Source organism: Drosophila melanogaster, chromosome 3L (genome assembly GCF_000001215.4).
Source record: "Drosophila melanogaster chromosome 3L".
Lineage (NCBI taxonomy): Eukaryota > Metazoa > Arthropoda > Insecta > Diptera > Drosophilidae > Drosophila > Drosophila melanogaster.
The window spans coordinates 7,319,281-7,335,408 of record NT_037436.4 but is presented as its reverse complement, the minus strand read 5'-3'; the positions used below and the strand labels follow the sequence as shown (position 1 = coordinate 7,335,408).

General features: G+C 47.2%; 8 protein-coding genes across 17 annotated transcripts; 4 read left to right on the top strand and 4 right to left on the bottom strand.

The window, feature by feature from the left end:
• The first annotated feature begins 182 nt into the window (after window positions 1-182).
• Window positions 183-1,865, top strand: wrm1 (wurmchen 1). 2 transcript variants are annotated; one of them, NM_001169898.2, is made up of 3 exons: window positions 183-329; window positions 511-867; window positions 955-1,865. In NM_001169898.2, the coding sequence occupies exons 2-3, from the start codon at window positions 574-576 to the stop codon at window positions 1,132-1,134; spliced, it is 474 nt and encodes a 157-aa protein (NP_001163369.2). In that variant the 5' UTR covers window positions 183-329; window positions 511-573; the 3' UTR covers window positions 1,135-1,865. The 2 variants fall into 2 exon arrangements, with proteins under 2 accessions (NP_001163369.2, NP_648105.1); NM_139848.4 differs by having other exon boundaries at window positions 940-1,865.
• On the top strand, window positions 183-1,865 carry wrm2 (wurmchen 2). 2 transcript variants are annotated; one of them, NM_001274578.1, is made up of 3 exons: window positions 183-329; window positions 511-867; window positions 955-1,865. In NM_001274578.1, exon 3 carries the CDS (start codon window positions 1,141-1,143, stop codon window positions 1,312-1,314), a length of 174 nt encoding a protein of 57 aa, NP_001261507.1. In that variant the 5' UTR covers window positions 183-329; window positions 511-867; window positions 955-1,140; the 3' UTR covers window positions 1,315-1,865. The 2 variants fall into 2 exon arrangements, with proteins under 2 accessions (NP_001261507.1, NP_001261506.1); NM_001274577.1 differs by having other exon boundaries at window positions 940-1,865.
• A 72-nt stretch (window positions 1,866-1,937) lies between these two features.
• Window positions 1,938-6,277, bottom strand: CG42307 (uncharacterized protein). 4 transcript variants are annotated; one of them, NM_001300038.1, is made up of 6 exons: window positions 6,046-6,277; window positions 5,772-5,980; window positions 5,170-5,693; window positions 4,178-5,110; window positions 4,073-4,117; window positions 1,938-4,016 (listed from the first exon to the last, which is right to left on the bottom strand). In NM_001300038.1, exons 1-2 carry the CDS (start codon window positions 6,168-6,170, stop codon window positions 5,818-5,820), a joined length of 288 nt encoding a protein of 95 aa, NP_001286967.1. In that variant the 5' UTR covers window positions 6,171-6,277; the 3' UTR covers window positions 1,938-4,016; window positions 4,073-4,117; window positions 4,178-5,110; window positions 5,170-5,693; window positions 5,772-5,817. The 4 variants fall into 4 exon arrangements, with proteins under 4 accessions (NP_001286967.1, NP_001137900.1, NP_001137899.1 ...); NM_001144428.2 differs by having other exon boundaries at window positions 1,938-4,004; NM_001144427.2 differs by having other exon boundaries at window positions 4,073-4,112.
• mus312 (mutagen-sensitive 312) lies at window positions 1,938-6,277 on the bottom strand. 3 transcript variants are annotated; one of them, NM_168200.2, is made up of 6 exons: window positions 6,046-6,277; window positions 5,772-5,980; window positions 5,170-5,693; window positions 4,178-5,110; window positions 4,073-4,117; window positions 1,938-4,016 (listed from the first exon to the last, which is right to left on the bottom strand). In NM_168200.2, exons 2-6 carry the CDS (start codon window positions 5,816-5,818, stop codon window positions 2,116-2,118), a joined length of 3,450 nt encoding a protein of 1,149 aa, NP_729234.2. In that variant the 5' UTR covers window positions 5,819-5,980; window positions 6,046-6,277; the 3' UTR covers window positions 1,938-2,115. The 3 variants fall into 3 exon arrangements, with proteins under 3 accessions (NP_729234.2, NP_648104.2, NP_001137902.1); NM_139847.4 differs by having other exon boundaries at window positions 1,938-4,004; NM_001144430.2 differs by having other exon boundaries at window positions 4,073-4,112.
• A 289-nt stretch (window positions 6,278-6,566) lies between these two features.
• On the top strand, window positions 6,567-9,136 carry mrva (minerva). Of its 2 annotated transcripts, none has more exons than NM_139846.3 (1): window positions 6,567-9,136. In NM_139846.3, the coding sequence occupies exon 1, from the start codon at window positions 7,081-7,083 to the stop codon at window positions 8,515-8,517; it is 1,437 nt and encodes a 478-aa protein (NP_648103.1). In that variant the 5' UTR covers window positions 6,567-7,080; the 3' UTR covers window positions 8,518-9,136. The 2 variants fall into 2 exon arrangements, with proteins under 2 accessions (NP_648103.1, NP_001261505.1); NM_001274576.1 differs by having other exon boundaries at window positions 6,567-8,884.
• A 17-nt stretch (window positions 9,137-9,153) lies between these two features.
• On the bottom strand, window positions 9,154-11,790 carry Rint1 (RAD50 interactor 1). The gene is made up of 5 exons (NM_139845.3): window positions 11,541-11,790; window positions 10,658-11,485; window positions 10,374-10,599; window positions 9,527-10,319; window positions 9,154-9,450 (listed from the first exon to the last, which is right to left on the bottom strand). The coding sequence occupies exons 1-5, from the start codon at window positions 11,679-11,681 to the stop codon at window positions 9,264-9,266; spliced, it is 2,175 nt and encodes a 724-aa protein (NP_648102.2). The 5' UTR covers window positions 11,682-11,790; the 3' UTR covers window positions 9,154-9,263.
• Window positions 11,791-11,997: 207 nt separating this feature from the next.
• RhoGEF4 (Rho guanine nucleotide exchange factor 4) lies at window positions 11,998-14,310 on the top strand. 2 transcript variants are annotated; one of them, NM_139844.3, is made up of 4 exons: window positions 11,998-12,231; window positions 12,297-12,854; window positions 12,912-13,465; window positions 13,525-14,310. In NM_139844.3, exons 1-4 carry the CDS (start codon window positions 12,099-12,101, stop codon window positions 14,221-14,223), a joined length of 1,944 nt encoding a protein of 647 aa, NP_648101.1. In that variant the 5' UTR covers window positions 11,998-12,098; the 3' UTR covers window positions 14,224-14,310. The 2 variants fall into 2 exon arrangements, with proteins under 2 accessions (NP_648101.1, NP_729232.1); NM_168199.2 differs by lacking the exon at window positions 11,998-12,231 and having other exon boundaries at window positions 12,262-12,854.
• Window positions 14,198-15,341, bottom strand: CG8607 (uncharacterized protein). The gene is made up of 3 exons (NM_139843.3): window positions 15,201-15,341; window positions 15,045-15,127; window positions 14,198-14,981 (listed from the first exon to the last, which is right to left on the bottom strand). The coding sequence occupies exons 1-3, from the start codon at window positions 15,274-15,276 to the stop codon at window positions 14,313-14,315; spliced, it is 828 nt and encodes a 275-aa protein (NP_648100.2). The 5' UTR covers window positions 15,277-15,341; the 3' UTR covers window positions 14,198-14,312.
• Between the last annotated feature and the right edge of the window lie 787 nt (window positions 15,342-16,128).

Below are 16,128 nucleotides of genomic sequence, written 5' to 3'. Positions count from 1 at the left end.
TTACAAAAATAGCACATACGTTAATTTTTAAATTGTATGTTTATAAACATTGTTTAATATATTTAAATTCTAACAAATAACTTAATGTCTAAATGTATGCAGTAAAAAATTTACACAACCTGCACTTGCGATCGATGAATGGTTATCGATCGCTTGCAACCATGCGGCGAGTCCACAAAGTGCCATCACTAGCACACTGAGCCTGGCTTTTGGGCGTTGTTTTCGTAGCAGCAAAGTGGCTGAAATTAATAACATTTAAGAGCAGAAGTGTGTAACACACCTGAATGGGACTTGTGCCAATCTCAGTGACCACCAATCGCGCGCAAATGGTAAGTGCAATCCGCATATAAGCTGCTAAGTGGGGAGCTGCTGGTGCTGCTAGTTAGTTTACTTTGGTGACGCCACGCCCAATGTGACAAATTGGAATCGGTGGCAATTGGTTTCGGGGTGCAAGTGGCATGCAGCGTGGTGGTTGAACCGCTTTCTCACTCTTCTTCCCCTGCCCTCCAGACCATTGAGCATTGTGCAGCAGGCTATTGAGGCTCTTGCAAGTGACCACACCCCTATAAGACTATGTCCACAATCGAAGAGGAACGCAAGGCGTACGAAAAGAATCCCTACTTCACCGGCCACATCTACGGCAACTTCTCGCCGTTTTATGTGACCATTGCCATCTGCACGGTTGTCCTGGGCACGATCATAATACTGAACATTATCTTGGGCTGCTGCTCCAAGCATCGCAAGTACTGGCAGGACAGGCACACGGGCAATCGCTGGTTGGTTTCCATTTGGTCTGCCACGCCCCACAATCAGCCGCCATTGGATTTCACTGAGCTGAAGGACGCCTCATACTTTCAGCGCTTCCATGTGAGTATTCGGTTTTTTGGCCAGAGCCCGAAAAATCGTGGCTTATTGTTTGGAAACTATTACTTTTTCTAGCCCACAACCCATCAGCAAGTGTTCCCCGACGACGTTGTCATCGGCGTTGACGACTTGGAGCCCGTGCACTCGGCGCACCATCATCATCACCAGCAGCAGCACCAGCGTCCACCACGTCCAGAGGGTCGCACTTTGCACCAGCAGCGCCAGCGCGAGGAATACGTGGAGTTGCAGAAGCGCGAGAGCGACATCTAAGTAGCAATGGCTCTTTACTTCCTTTATCCCGCCGTGGCCGCCGTCGCCCTGTTCATCGTGGGCGTTATCATTGTCATGCTGCGCTACGGACCGCGTTTGTGCGGTTTGCGCCACCATGCGCTTCCCGATGACGAGGATCTGCGGGGAAAGACGTATGAGCATGAGATTAGCTATGCCTAATATTGGGGTGTTCAGGGGTGTCCCATTAATCCCATTCAACCAATGGGTATTGTTGGTGATTTCTTGGACAGCCCTGCCTTTAATTTACATACTTATACATGCCGGCAATGCTACGAATTGCTTCTTATATATCTCTCTCCCCCCAAAACTAATCCTAGCTACTGTAAGAGCCCACTAACCCGTCTGCACCCACCAACCATATCAGTTTTGCATGCAGTACAAATAGTTTCATTAGCAACCAGTTTTGTTCGAGCCGATTCCATTCCATTAATCGCAATCTGACAATGTGCCTTTCACGTAGAGACTCGTAAGAAATTTATACCGTCCAAGTGTCTTTTCTAGCGCCGTAAGATCGAATTGTATTTTTACATTTAATACCCATTTAGGGTAGTCTGTCTACAGATGCTGCATTTAATGTTGTCCAATATTCTACTCGTATGAAAATATCAGTGTCTTGTATCTACTACAAACTCTATACATTTGTATTCGTCCATTAGTTTTGTAATATTGTATTTTGAAGTTGCATCAAATAAATCTACGGCCCCCAAAATAATATTGTGTTTTTTAATCGTAGATGCTAGTGGGTAGCTTGAAATGGCAAATAGGAATGGTTAACAATGCTTCAAACAAAAGTGTTGAATGTATTTGAGTTTTATCAATTTTACATACAATAAATTTAGATCGCAAAATACCAAGTAACAATATCTTATTCAATAATACAATATAAGGTAAATACTAGAAAATAATTCAATGCATTCAAAGTTAGGTATAAGTACAATGAAATTCCATAACTTGTAGAATCTACTTCCTTTTAGAAGGCTTTTTTGTGTGCCTTCGCACATGACGCTCTGCTTGCTTGCCGGGAGCACCCAGTTCATAGCGAAAGATAATGCAACGCCGGTCGAAGAAGGTCTTCAGGTCCTTTGGATCGTATCGATGCCCCATGTGCTTCAGGTGCAAGTAAACTGCCTGCAAATCAATGGGTTCGTACGTGAGTACACTTTCGTGCAGTTGGGGATTGGCGCAGATGAGATTGTGCCAGGCGATGTGCAGTGGCACCAGCGGCTGTGGTGTCTTCTTGGTAACGTTCGTTTGCATGACAAAGGTCTCGAAGTCATCGCAAAGACTCGGGGCAAGGGATTGGGAAAAGCGCAGCAATTCCTCGCCCGTGGCATCGTTAAATGTTAAATCCTTTTTTGTCCCAATTGCCTTCAATGTTTTAGAGGTTGACTTTGCTACTTGCGAATGTGGTCTCTCCATAATCACAGGAGTTGACTTGGAACGCACAATTGGCTCAGATCTGGCTGGTAAATCCTGAACAGCAGCTGTCTTCATTATGGGATGCGTTTGATTGTAGATGAATTCGAGCATTTTCACTGCCTGTTTGCGTTTTAGTGGCTTTATGCCGTACTTGTAGAGCTGCTGGAGGATCTCCGATTCCGGGAGGGTGGCGAAATCTGGCTTAGGTGTGTGACAAACACGCACGGAGTAGACATTGCCGTCAACATCTACTTGCTGCGGTTCAATCGGAGTTTGGTTGCCTGGAGCTCTTGTCTCCGGGATCGCTGTCGTTTTTATCTCTCCCTTCAACAAAAGGTCCAATCCCTGAGGCATGTCACTTGTTTCGCCAGCACTGGAGGCGGCTTCCTTGGTGCTTTGGAAAACCATCTGATCGAATTCGTCAAAGTCGTCGCCAGAGTTATGCGCTGGTTTGCTTATTTTCGCCAAGAGCTCATTAAATTTGTGGCTGCTCCTGCGTGACAATGGCTTTGCTGGTGCATCCAAAAATGAAGCTTCTGCCCAGTTGATTTCGTTATCCGATGACTTCTCTTTGTCGGCGTGACTCTGAAGTTCAGATAGACTGAAGGGTTGAGACGGAGCAGCATCCAGTATTCCGAATTCAGCACGCTCCTTGCTAAGAGCACTCTTGTTGGGAGAATGTGAACCTTGCGATCCATTGCCATCCGTGGAAAAGTCCATCAAGAAGGCATCCAGATCCTCCTCAGTTTGGAACTGTGGGATAGCTCGCTTTTTCGTCACCGGAGATGCAAAGCAACTGTCTGAGCTATCGTCCCCGATATCCAAATCTTTTACGGTCTTATTGCCCTTCCAAATGGAGTAATTGATTTCCTCGTCGGAGAGCAGAATTGCGTCGTTTTCGTCATCGCTGTTCTGGGTTAAGTCCACACTAGCATCCGACTGTTTGTAAGGAGAAGCAGCCGGCGAGACCCTCTTCTCGGCTGATGAGTTCATTTTCCAGTTAAGCGGACTTTTGAAACTGAGATCCGTTGATAGACTAACGCTCCTCCGAAGCGAGTTCCTCGAGAAATTCAATTCACTGAAGCTTGAACTGTGTTCGGTGTCATTTGGAGTGGTTAATATGCCGAGCTGATGCGACGATTGCTCGGAACTCTTCAAATCTCTTTCCATGCTTAAGGAAAACTCAATTTTATCCTCCTCTTCTGCTGCTGCATTCCACACAGGGAATGTTTCCACCTTGGCATACTTTGCGTACAATTCCTTGGAGATGGGACAACTTACCTCCTGGGAACTAAAATCTAGAATTGTATCACCATTTAGGTTGTCTACATTGGAATCTGTTTCCGATGATGCAATTAAGTTTGGGGTTCTAGGCTTTGATTCATTAAATTCTACCATATCGAACTCTTGTGTTAGGTCTATAAAGTCATCTATGGGTTTGTCTGGAAATTAAAATATGAATGAGATTTTGGTATCGAACTTTTCTGTGTTTACTCACCATCAAAAGAAATCTTCTCCTGCGTAGCGTTGGAAACAGTCTTTACTGAAAGCAAATTGAAATACTCTTAAGGGGTGTGCTGTCTATATGAATGGAGATTCTCACCTTCGTCGCTGGAAAACACTTCATACGTGGTTATCTGAGAAGGTTCATCATTGCTGGACACAATTTCTATTTCAGCGACCGAAGATGATCGTTCGCTAATGCTGACATTCTTGTAAACTTTCATTGAAAGATTCCTAACGTCTTCGGGTTCATTGGATATAGCAGTCGTTACTATATCCGGCTCATCTTCGGAGTCCGCAAAGAGATCCGGCGAGGTGCAGCGGGTTGACTGGGCGGGAACAGTCAAGCTGGCTTTTGATGTTGTTGGCTGCAGGTTTTCCTTATCTTCCATTGTCATTTTTGGACGCTTATCCGGCGGCTCCTTTGATGGACTGCTACCAGTCGACGATGATTCTGCCTCCACAATATTTATCACTACAGAATCATCTTCGATCATGTTATCTGCCACCAGTTTTTCCAATTCATCCAGTTCCTGCATCACCTCCTCTTCTAACTTCTGTGGATCACCGTAGTACCTTTCCAACTCAGCGTAGACAAGCTCATGTTGTTGCCTTAATTGGCGGCATTTTTGGGTCTCACGCTCTGGCGAAAAATCCCTTCCCTGTATCGCTGCCCAATTCTTCAAAAGATGGTGTGCCGGCGTGCGACTAACTTCAAACAAGTCGGTTACGTAGTATGATTCTAGGTCATCTATGGGCCCTTCGCTTGGTTCCCGAAGGATGCGAGATTCACCCTCAGCTCTGAGTTCCTTCAATGCTGCGGTGATCACAGTGTATGGTGTCAGACAACAGTCTTCCCCGTTGGGCTCCTTGCCGCGCATTTCTTGGCCAAGCAATGCAGACACTTTCTCCTCGAGCTTCTTCTGTTGCACATCCGGATTTCTTAAAGTTAGGGAAGTAAACCTATTGGCCCACTTGCCACGTCTACCTCCTTTGCTGGCCACCACGGGCAGGACCGCCAGAGATTTATAATCTAAATGGGGATAAAACGTAAGTCCAATCTTACCGTTTACACTTTATAAGATGACTTACCTTCCTTGGCGGCTGTGCGGAAGCCATACTTCTGCAGTTTATGACGTATTCTCTCAGTGGACTTCTCTTCATCATCCAGTAGGTCAACCACCGCATCGTCATCGTCATGCAGACGAAGGCGTCCATGCTTCTCACTCTCCGATTTGGACAGCGCCAGCGCCATTTCAATGTCATCCGCACTAAAGTTGTCCGCCATGCAATGCTGGGCGGTAACCTCCGCGAAGATCTGCTCGTTGCGTAGAAAGTTGCTGATACTGGGCTGTTGTTTGCTCTTTCCGCGTCCACGACGCGCCCCACTCGACGTTGACACAGTGCTGGCCTTGAGCTTGGGTGCCTTTTTGGGCTTGGGCCCAGGTTTTTCGAACACATTGCTGGTGCGTATTGGTTTGATTTTTGGCGCAGGAGGATCGGGCTGAACAGGAATGTCGGCGAGACATGACGGAACTTCTTCAGCATTTTCGGGTGTGGCAAAGAAGTTGGATAACGATAATGTATCTGCGGCTGCTTTGGTGCTTCGCGTCAAACTTCGGATGAAAGGAAAACAAAGTGTTCGGTTAGATAATGACATTCATTTTATTGGCCTTTATTTCAATTAAAATTACCGAGGCTGCAGGTTTTTGAAGTTGGCTCGCCGCGTCTTGCGATCCATTATTTGTTCCTCTGCTCCTCGCTCTCCTTGATGGCGTCCCTGATGAACTGCGAAGTCCTTGGTGCGCCGAACTCAAAGAGTCCTTTCCTATCGCGCTCCTGTTCGGTTTGGGCCACCGCCTGGGACAGCTTCTCGTTGGCAATGCGCTGGATGGGAGTCAGGCTGAAAACGAGGCGGTGGCAAGCATTAAAACCACATTTATACGTTAAGTTCGAAGATCTGCTCACCTCCAAATGCCGAAGAGCACAGTTCCGGCGGCCAAGAGGGCATAGGCAAATCGATTGCGATACGTGTAGGATGGCGTGCCGTAGGTGCGTCTGGGCTTTCGCTTGGTGGTGTCGATGGGATCCATTGCTGCAAGGGCCGCTGAATTATATAATTAAATACATTTTACCCGGTAAAAAGTATGAAAACATGCTTCAACTCGGCGTTGCTGGATTAGGGTTGTCAGGCTATACTAAATTAAATCAAAACAAGATGCAAGAGATTTCTGCGTCGTTGAGCTCTTGTACTTAAATAGTTTCTCAATTAATGATTATCTTGTTTTATTAATATAATCAAGCGTTTTTATTTTTATTTATATAATTCTATTATATAAATAATCATGGCTTACTAAAATTTGCATTTCAATTAGAGTAAACTTTCGATTATAATGGAGAGCAAAACAGGAATACCGTTCATATTTGTGATCGTTATCGCCTGCCAGCTGTTCGAATGCACCTGTAGCTGCGTCGACAACCCTGCTCTACAGCGAGTTGGCAGCCCCGCCATTGTATATGCGTAATTAACGTTAATTAGGCAGAGGAAAGAATTTAGTTTTATTCGATCAGCAATAAAGTGCGGTTGCACACGTCACCGAACATTTGTTGCCCAACACCGCACTGCGAACTTCAGCTGCAAGTGGAGTGGAAAAACTGCTGATAACCAGTGAACCCAGAGACAACTAACTAGCCCACACAGCCAACAACAACAATAGTTGTTAGACAAAGGGTACTAGTACAGTAAACAAAAACAAAAGCAGCGAGATAAGCCAAGACAAAGCAGAAGAGTTCAACTCGCTCACTCGTTCGCAGAAATTGATACAAATATTTTGCAGAAACGGCAAATACGAAAAGAGAAAAACGAAAGCAAAAGAAAAAACAACTGCGGCAGGAAATCAGAAAGCCGATTAATCATATCACATAGTTTTGCATACGCCCATTCTGCGGGATTCGGCTCCACATCCAACTGGTCAGTGCGGATTGTGCCAGCGGTGAGTGGAGATGGCGCGCGAGGACGAGGAACGCATCGTGGACAATGAGGAGGTGTCGCGACCGACGGAGGAGGACCAAGTGGTCAGTCGGGCCGGTCGGCGTGACAATGAACTGAGCCTTCCGTCCGGCGGCTGCTGCATGCCCTCGAGCACGAGCCACCGGTTCATGGCTCTGGTGTTCATGTGCCTGCTGGGATTCGGCTCCTATTTCTGTTACGATGCACCCGGCGCCCTGCAGAACTATTTCAAGAAAGATCTTAATCTGACCTCCGCCCAGTTCACACTCATCTACTCGATTTACTCGTGGCCCAATGTCGTCCTGTGCTTCGTGGGAGGTTTCCTGATCGATCGACTGTTTGGCATTCGACTGGGCACGATTATCTACATGATGATCCTGCTGGTGGGTCAGTTGATCTTTGCCTGCGGCGGCATTCTGGACGCCTTCTGGATGATGATCCTGGGACGGTTTATCTTCGGCATTGGCGCCGAATCACTGGCGGTGGCCCAGAACAGCTATGCGGTGCTCTGGTTTAAGGGCAAGGAACTGAACATGGTATTCGGCCTGCAGCTGTCGGTTGCCCGATTCGGCAGCACCGTCAACTTCTGGGTGATGCAGCCCATCTATGAGTATGTGAGCAATTTTTACAAGGGACATACCGCTCTAGGCGTCGTCTTATTGCTGGCTACCCTCACCTGTGTGATGTCGATGACCTGTGCCCTCATCCTCGGCTGGATGGACAAGAGGGCCGAGCGGATTTTGCAGCGTAACAACAACCCGGCTGGACAGATACCGAAACTCACCGATGTCTTTTCGTTCAAACCACCCTTTTGGATGGTATCCATCATTTGCGTCGCCTACTATGTGGCCATCTTCCCATTCATTGCCCTCGGACAGAATTTCTTTGTTGATCGCTTCGGGCTTTCGCCTGCTGAGGCCAACACCGTGGACTCGCTGGTGTATCTAATTGCAGCCGTATCGTCTCCGGTCTTTGGTTTCATCATCGACAAACTGGGTAGGAATGTGACCTGGGTGTTCACAGCGACACTGACCACCATTGGAGCCCATGCCCTGCTTACGTTCACCCAGCTGACACCCTATGTGGGCATGATCATCATGGGACTGTCGTATTCCATGCTGGCCGCAAGCCTGTGGCCTCTGGTGGCTCTCATCATTCCGGAATACCAATTGGGCACGGCCTACGGCTTCTGCCAATCGATACAGAATCTTGGCTTGGCGGTCATCACTATCGTGGCTGGAATTATCGTGGATCACAGCGGCGGCGAGCACATGTGGCTGCAGTTGTTCTTCATGGGCTGGCTGACCATTGCCCTGATCTCCACCGGCGTCATCTGGGCCTACAACAACAAGAACCGCGGTAATCTCAACATGACACCCCAGCAACGGGCACAGTTCGTCAGCGCCGAGAATTATCAGAACTTTGAATAGAAAGGGGGGGATACAAAGGCGAACGGCGCCCGCAGATCGGATTATTATCGGTTATTTAGTGTAGACATAAAAGTTACTCTCTGCGGGCAATGCGCCTTGGTCCGTTCCACGATGTGATGATGATGTGTGATGTGCGTCTCGAGTCGCAAATTGGTATTTACTAACTGCAATTGTTTGTCATCCGACGATAGGGATATACAATACGCCCTGATCAGCCATGAATCAGTATTGATATGCGATTCGAGCCCGATCAGGCCGGTTTATATGCTATTTTACGCTATGTATTTTTAGATCAATTTATTATTAAAGTTAAAGTTACCGCATGTTTTTGTGTCAACGTTTTACAAATTAAACCAAACATTGAGACCACAATTCCAACTAAATGTTTAATTATCACAAAAAACATTCAAGACTTGTGCGCCTAGAGCAACGAATTGCTATTTAATTGTAAATATGTACTCAAAATTATATCTCATTCATACAACTTGGTCGTTTGTTACTAGCATTCGCACGAGTTCGAAACTGTGTCCTGGTTAAATACAAATTAGTTAAATCTCCGTCATGATAACTATGTTTATACACATGCCTTTCTTCAAATAAAATGAATGTAAATTACGATAAACATCTTTTAACTTTCATTTTGGGTGTTAATGATTTTATTTCGCAAAAAAACGGCGTCCGAACGTTGTATATCATTTCAAAAGTTCCTAGGGCCCAATTAACTAGCTTAAATTAATTTCCATCACCTAAAACATCTTTATGTCCATCCTCCGCTCCAGAACCTCAATGCACTGTTTGCTGTCCATGCTGAGCACATGCAGTTCCCTCAGCGGCTTCGTCTTCTCCTCCACCGATTGATTACCACGCAGCGTTTCCAGCAGCAACAAAGCTGTTCCTCGTGCCGCCGCCAGCAGCTTGCAGGCATCGTGTGTTCTGGCGAATCGAATGGAAATGAAAGGTGTCAGATTTATGTTTATTGTGCACCATAGCAAATGTAGAGATGACTCACCGCTTGAAGAGCAGCTCGGGACGACGTGTATACTGTCCAAAGAGCGCGAATAAATTGCGTGTCATGTCATAATTGAATTGCGCTGCTCCCGCAGCTGAGAACTTCGTGTTCATGACCATGCTCTCGAGCATGAAGTCATCGATTTGATGGGCTATCAAACGGAGCGTTTGGGTGAACAGATTGGCGGAGAGTTCCCGTTCCAGATTGTGTAGCAGGGTGACCAGCACCTGGAACATTTCGCCACCACTGGGCGAAAGGATGAACGGCTCCCGGCTGTTTTGTTCGGGCATAGTCGGCCACGCGTCACGGCGATAGCTCATCGATTTCGCCTTCATTTCATTGGTTGCCTTGGTGGCCAGATTCCGCATTAGTTGTCTGGCCCAGTGTTCCAACTCAGCGACGGCATGCTCGAACACTGAATTAATCTCCGTGGCATTTGGACCGGCAAGTGCCGCATGCAGGTGCAGATAATGCACGTTTTCGCCCCATTCACGGAGCACCATTACCAAATAGTTGATGGCATTCAGTATGGGAATGCTTGGCACCGCTCCACTGCTGTGCAGTTGCACCAGGCGTTGTCGGAAGCTATCGATCAGCTCCAGTTGCAGGTGCAGGAACTGCAGCTGGTGGCCCGGTTGAATCAGACCATAGTAACGATCCTTAATGGCGTCCAGCAGTCGCATAAACTGATCCGCACACTTGGGTATTTTCAGATCGTTCTCGAATGAGTTGGGATCGATTAGCTGGAATGGCGTCTCCGCCTGCAGAATGTCATCCATTTTTTCCGCACAAACTAGGTAAGCACATTATTAAATAACAGCAATCGAGGGCAGCGACCATATCTCACATCGTTCTTCCAGTGAAATCCAGCGTAGCAAATACATGGGTTGTGTGATTACAGAAATCGCGCTGGGAAAACTAGCCGGATACCCAAATGTTTCCCGTAACTCGGATTCGAAGGCCAGCGTCTCATCAAGTAGATGGGCAAATAGTATCTGGTCCTGGGCAATCTGTTCTATGTCCACCGCCAACTTTTCAATGGCTAACTGCACCAGTCCTCGAATAAACTCCAGCTAAAAGAGTAACACAATTAGAATTTTGAGTGGTCTGGTAAGACACCGAGACACTTACCCTGAGATTGTAGTCCAGCTTACCCGCTTTAATGGCAGCTGGCTGAAATGTTTTGCCTACAAAGAAATGCGTCTCCTTGCCCCAGTTGAGAATTTGCGTATAGAACCACTCGGGCTTGTCTAATCTATTGGTTTGTCTGGTGCCTGTGAAGTGAAATTGGAAACGCTGGCGATACGGCGCCAATAGGAGCTGCACCACCCGGTTGATGGGCTGGCACACGATGCTGGGCGTGATGCTTTGCAGTGGCGCCCGCTCTTCGGCTGGAGATTTGATGAGGAACATGTACTCCGCTAGCAGTTGCGCCTTGGCAGTGTCTCGTGCGGACGAATAGTTAAGGGCCTGCTGTTCTAGATGCGCCCAGCGCATGCTCTTCAGTACAGCCTCGAATGCGCTGGACAGGCGCTTGAGGAGCAGCTTGTGCCAGTAGATGGCAGTGCGTTCGGCAAAGGATTTCAGCGACTGTGCCTGCACAGCATGCAGGCGACCCACTACGCTGTGCTCGCAGTCGTTGCCCTCGTAGAGGGTTAGGTAGATATTAACCAGTTTGTCCTCGTCCTTGCCATTGATGGCATTGCCTAGGGCAGCGCTTATCTCCTGAATGTCCTGCACCAGGAGCAGATACTGTTGCAAACGCTGCAGTTGTCGCACCTTGTCTAAATCCTCTGCCACTCCCTCAAGCACGGGCTGGCACTCCTTTAGCTTTCTTTTCAGCTTGTCCTCGAAGTGAGCCAGCTTTTCCAGCTCGAAGTCGATGCTCTCGCAAACCTGTTGCTGGCATTGGAAGGCGGTTTTGTAGCAGGACACGTTCTGGGGATCCTCGTAGTCGAGCTGTTGAAATATATGGATCAAAATCATGATCTAGATAGATAGATATTCGTCCAACCGTTTGGGACAAAACTTGGAGGTGCTTTTTGTAGTGGCTAACGAGGTGGCTGGCCCGGTGTAGCTGGCTGGCATCCTTTCCGATCTCCTCGTTTAGTCGCGCCACTATGCGCAACTCCATTTCGCTGAGTTCTGCATGCATTTCGGTGCAGCAATAGCTAAAACAACATTTAAATTAAAAGCTAAACGGGCCACGAACCACGTATAAAAAATAAATAATTTAGCCAGTGTGACCATGTCGCAATACAATAGGCTAGACTGGTGCAACGCATACGCGGGCACAAAAGTTTTAAATGAAATTAATTTAATATTACAATTTTTATAAGATCTATAATAACCACAGCCAAGATGAATAGAAAGCTACAAAAATAGACAAGATTATATTATAGTTTGCTTAACTTTTTCTTATTCTTCAATCTCCCCTCGCCAATGCGGTCTTACACTTTCCAGTGTGGCTGCCACTAACAAACGGTAACACTGCAGAAGCGGCATTGTTCAAATTGAACAGGTGTGGCGTCGTTTTCTTTTTGGATCTTCTTTCCAGAAAGTCGATTGGAAAATGTTTACGCCCAGGCAGAAAGGATACGGGAATGGCTTCATTCACTCGCCACAAACACCTCTCAGCTTCAGCCGGGAACTGCGGCAGGTGCTGCAGGAGCGGAATCTTCTAACTGCCAAGTCGCGTAGGAAAGGTGAGCAGCACACAAAGGCGGCGCCAGGTGTTCAACAACTAATTGTGACCATTCGGTTCATGCAGTTTGCTCCATGCTGGACAGCAACAACAGCAGTCCGATTGGCTCCCCCAATCCGGACGCGGGAAAAAGATTGGGTTTCCGTCGCCAGGCCATCCAGGAGATTATTTCGTCGGAGAAATCGTATCTGGAGCAGCTGGAGCTGCTGATGAACTTTTTTGTGCGTCCCTTGAAGGAACAGGCTATCATCGATTGCTCCAATCACACGCTGCTCTTCGGTCAAATCGAGATGATTCACAATCTTAACGGAGAATTCCTGCGCGAACTGGAGGCGAACATGGAGAATGTTGCGCACGCATTCCTGAAAATGGCTCCTTTCTTCAAACTGTACTCGGTGTACGCCTTTGACTACCGCGGAGCTCTGTTCATCATCCAGGATTTGATCAGCAAGAATCCGGTGTTCCGAAAGTTTCTGGAGCAGACCGAGAGTCGTCCGGAGGTGCAACGCAAGCTAAATTCGCTGATGATTGTGCCCATCCAGCGGGTACCGCGGTATAAGCTTCTTCTGGAGCAGGTACTGCTCTACACGAGTCCCGCAGATGCTGACTATAAGTTGTTGAAAGGTATGATCTTGAAGTTAATGTTAATCAGATATCGAATAATTGCGCTCATCCTTACAGAATCCGTCAAGGAGATCGAGGCCACCGCCAGTCACATAAACACCTGTGTGGAGGAGCAGGAAATTACCCAGTATCTGATTCATTTGCAGAACTCTTTGGTGAATCGCACACCGAACATTGTGAAGCCCTCGCGACGGGTAATCAAGGAGGGTGTACTGCAGAAGATCACTCACAAGGGCACGGAAATCAAGCGCTACTGTGTTCTCATGTCCGACATCTTCATGTACTGCAAGATGATCAAGGAACGTGCGCCCAACACCGTTGTGGAAAACTCACTGGAGTGTTGCTGTATTTTTCCGTTGAAAAAATGCAAAGTGTACGAAATGCTGCCGGGCAACTTTAAGCTTACTTGCCAAAGTGATGGCATAATCTTCGGTAGCGGCGATGTGCAGCTGTCGCGCACTTGGGTGGGCTTCATCCGCGATGCCATCGATCTGCACGTTCAGTGCCGAAAGACACTGCGAAAGGACTCGAGCAAAAGAACGCCCATACGCAAGAAGGACATGAAGAAGTTCGGAGCTGATTATGTACTGAGTCCCAATAAGCGCAAATGCGTAAGTACCAAACAGTCACATTTACAAGATAAACATTCATGTTTCTAAATAATCTATAGGAATATGATACGGTTTTCCGCAATAAGAATCGCAGCACGGATTCCGAAGAGGAGACCGAGGACAGTGCTTGCTTTTCTCGAAAGCGAAAAGTGGCCAGTGGAATTTTAAGGGCTCCAAATGGAAATCCAATGGGAAAGGCCTCCTCCTCCTCCTCCTCCTCTGTTTCCATGAAACGTGTTGCACCACCACCACCAGCTCCTCCACCGCCTCCGGCAGTGCAGATGCGCCACCAGCCGGGAAGGCCTGGAGAGCTGGCCACCGCCAGCAAGGAGAACCGCATCTCAAAGTTGTACAAAAAGATTGCTGCCGGTGACAAGGTGGCCAATGTACGCGGCATCCTCAAACGCAGCAATGTACCGGCGCCTAACAATGATCACGATCCAAGCTACGGCTTTGCCAGTCGCTACTCCGATTCCAAATCGTATTTCAGGGCCCACAATGTGGACAACACCATACCAACATTTGTAAAGCGAGAGGATCTGTTCAACGGGGACAATATGTTCCCTGTGCATTTAAAGAGTCATGAGGAGATCTGCACGCCGCCGCAGAAAAAGCGCGTCAAGTTCGACGACACCTTGGATGCAGTGTCTCCGGTTTTGGTCGAGAAGCCTTTTGCTTTCTCCAGCGAGTCGTCCTCCGCCCTAAAACCCACATCTTTGCGTGAGCGGATTTATGATTTCTTTGCTAATCTATTCTAGAACTAGATGACATCAAACTAAATCGTATACAAACATATATCATCGTTTACAACATTTATACACATCAATAAATCCATTAACAATTATAATCATTTCGAGTGTCGCAGTTGGCAAATCTTTTGCATGAATTCATCCACAGCTGGTTCACTGATCTCTTCCAGCCAGTTGCCATTTCGCTTAAAATGCGACCCAATTATCACTGCGTGCGCATCTTTGTAGTAACTGTCGATATTATCCCTGGTCACCCCAGAGCCAATTATCAGGGGAACCTTAACCCTGCCGGATAGCTGCTGCAGATCTTCGGGACTGGCTGCATGACCCGTCGCTGTACCCGTAATGATGATACCATCGGTCATGAAGAACTCTGCCGCATGGGCCGTTTCCAAGAGACTGACATCGGCGGTTATGGCATGTGAGCTGTGCTTCTTCTTCAGATCCGTGAAGATGAGCACATCCTCGGCATCGATGAGCTTCCGGTAGCGCAGCAAATCGCCCGCACAGGCATCCGTGAAACCCTCATCCGCCACGTGGCCAAAGACGAATCCCTCAGCGCGTATAAACTGCAGCTGACTGGCTTTGGCAATGGCCAGTGCTTGTTTATTGCCGCAGGCGAGCACTTGGACACCACACGGAATCTCCTGGGGGATCACCTCGCGCACCGCCCGTCCCAGCCGAGTCATGCAGGCGACTATCTCGGCGCCAAGAAGACGCTCCGGCACATAGGGAATGTCGTGCATGTTCTCGATGAGCACGGCATCCTGCAAAAGGACTTGCCGTCAGTTTAAACAGCATGGAATATCACTTATGTATGTACATCCTACCAGTTGGTGTTTCTTATACAGATTCGCCTCGTAGATGGCATTCTCAATTGTCTGCTTCCAGTTGCCGGCGTATCGTGGCGTTCCTGGTGTTGTGTTTCCCGGATTAGTAGCAATCGGATTTGTTGGTTTCTGAGGCTTTGGTGTAGCTTCTCTCACCTGGCAGCGCATCCACGTGTATCATGCCGATTATTTTGCATGTTTGCTGTTTGAATACCTTCAGGAATCGTTGCATATTTGATTTTAAAGCGAAGCGAATGGTAGGAAAACCAAAGTAGTTTGCCGGCAAACAGCTGATAAGCGAACCAGGGATGGATGACATTTGTTTATGTTTTTTTTTGTAGATTAATTACTACAAATTAAAGCTAAAATAAAGAAAGTAACTTAAAAAACATTCAAAGCTTTTTAAAGTAAGCTAAAGTTAAAAATTCCAGATTTTTTAACACAAATCATATTTCATAAAGTAAAGTGATAAGTTTTCTCTTTTTGAGCAAAGACACTAGAATATAGTTATACATAGTTATTCTAGTGTCTTTGTTTTGAGTGATACACTTTGGAAGTTTTAAGTACTCAAAATCATTTAAAATATATATATTTTTTAAATTCAAAACAAAAACATCACGAAGTGACACTTTAAATAAATGGCGAGTGCCAGCGAAAACAATAATGACACTTTGGCGTAACAATGAGGACCGCTAACGGCGGCAAGGAAACCGGAAGTGGACTGAAAGCAGCCGGGAAAGAGGCACTGGGAATAGTAACCGGGGAAATCCGCCTACAAAGTCTCGCCGAATGAAAGGCTTCCCCATTTGGGCGGTGCACAGCTTCTGTTTTGTTCCTGTCGCCACTCAATTACATTGTTTCAGGCGCCAGGAGCCCGTCGTCCTTGAGTTTGATTTGGTTTGCAGTGGGTGGGGTTAGGTTGGAATGTGATTGTGTGGGTGTGGGTGTGGTATATAGGATGTGCTCCTAACTGGCTGGGCCCAGCGGAAACGAGTGTGCGCGACAGAATTTCAATTAACAAAGCGTGCGTACTTCTCCACCTTCGATTTGCATAACCCATACCCTGTAACCCGCATCCATTTCA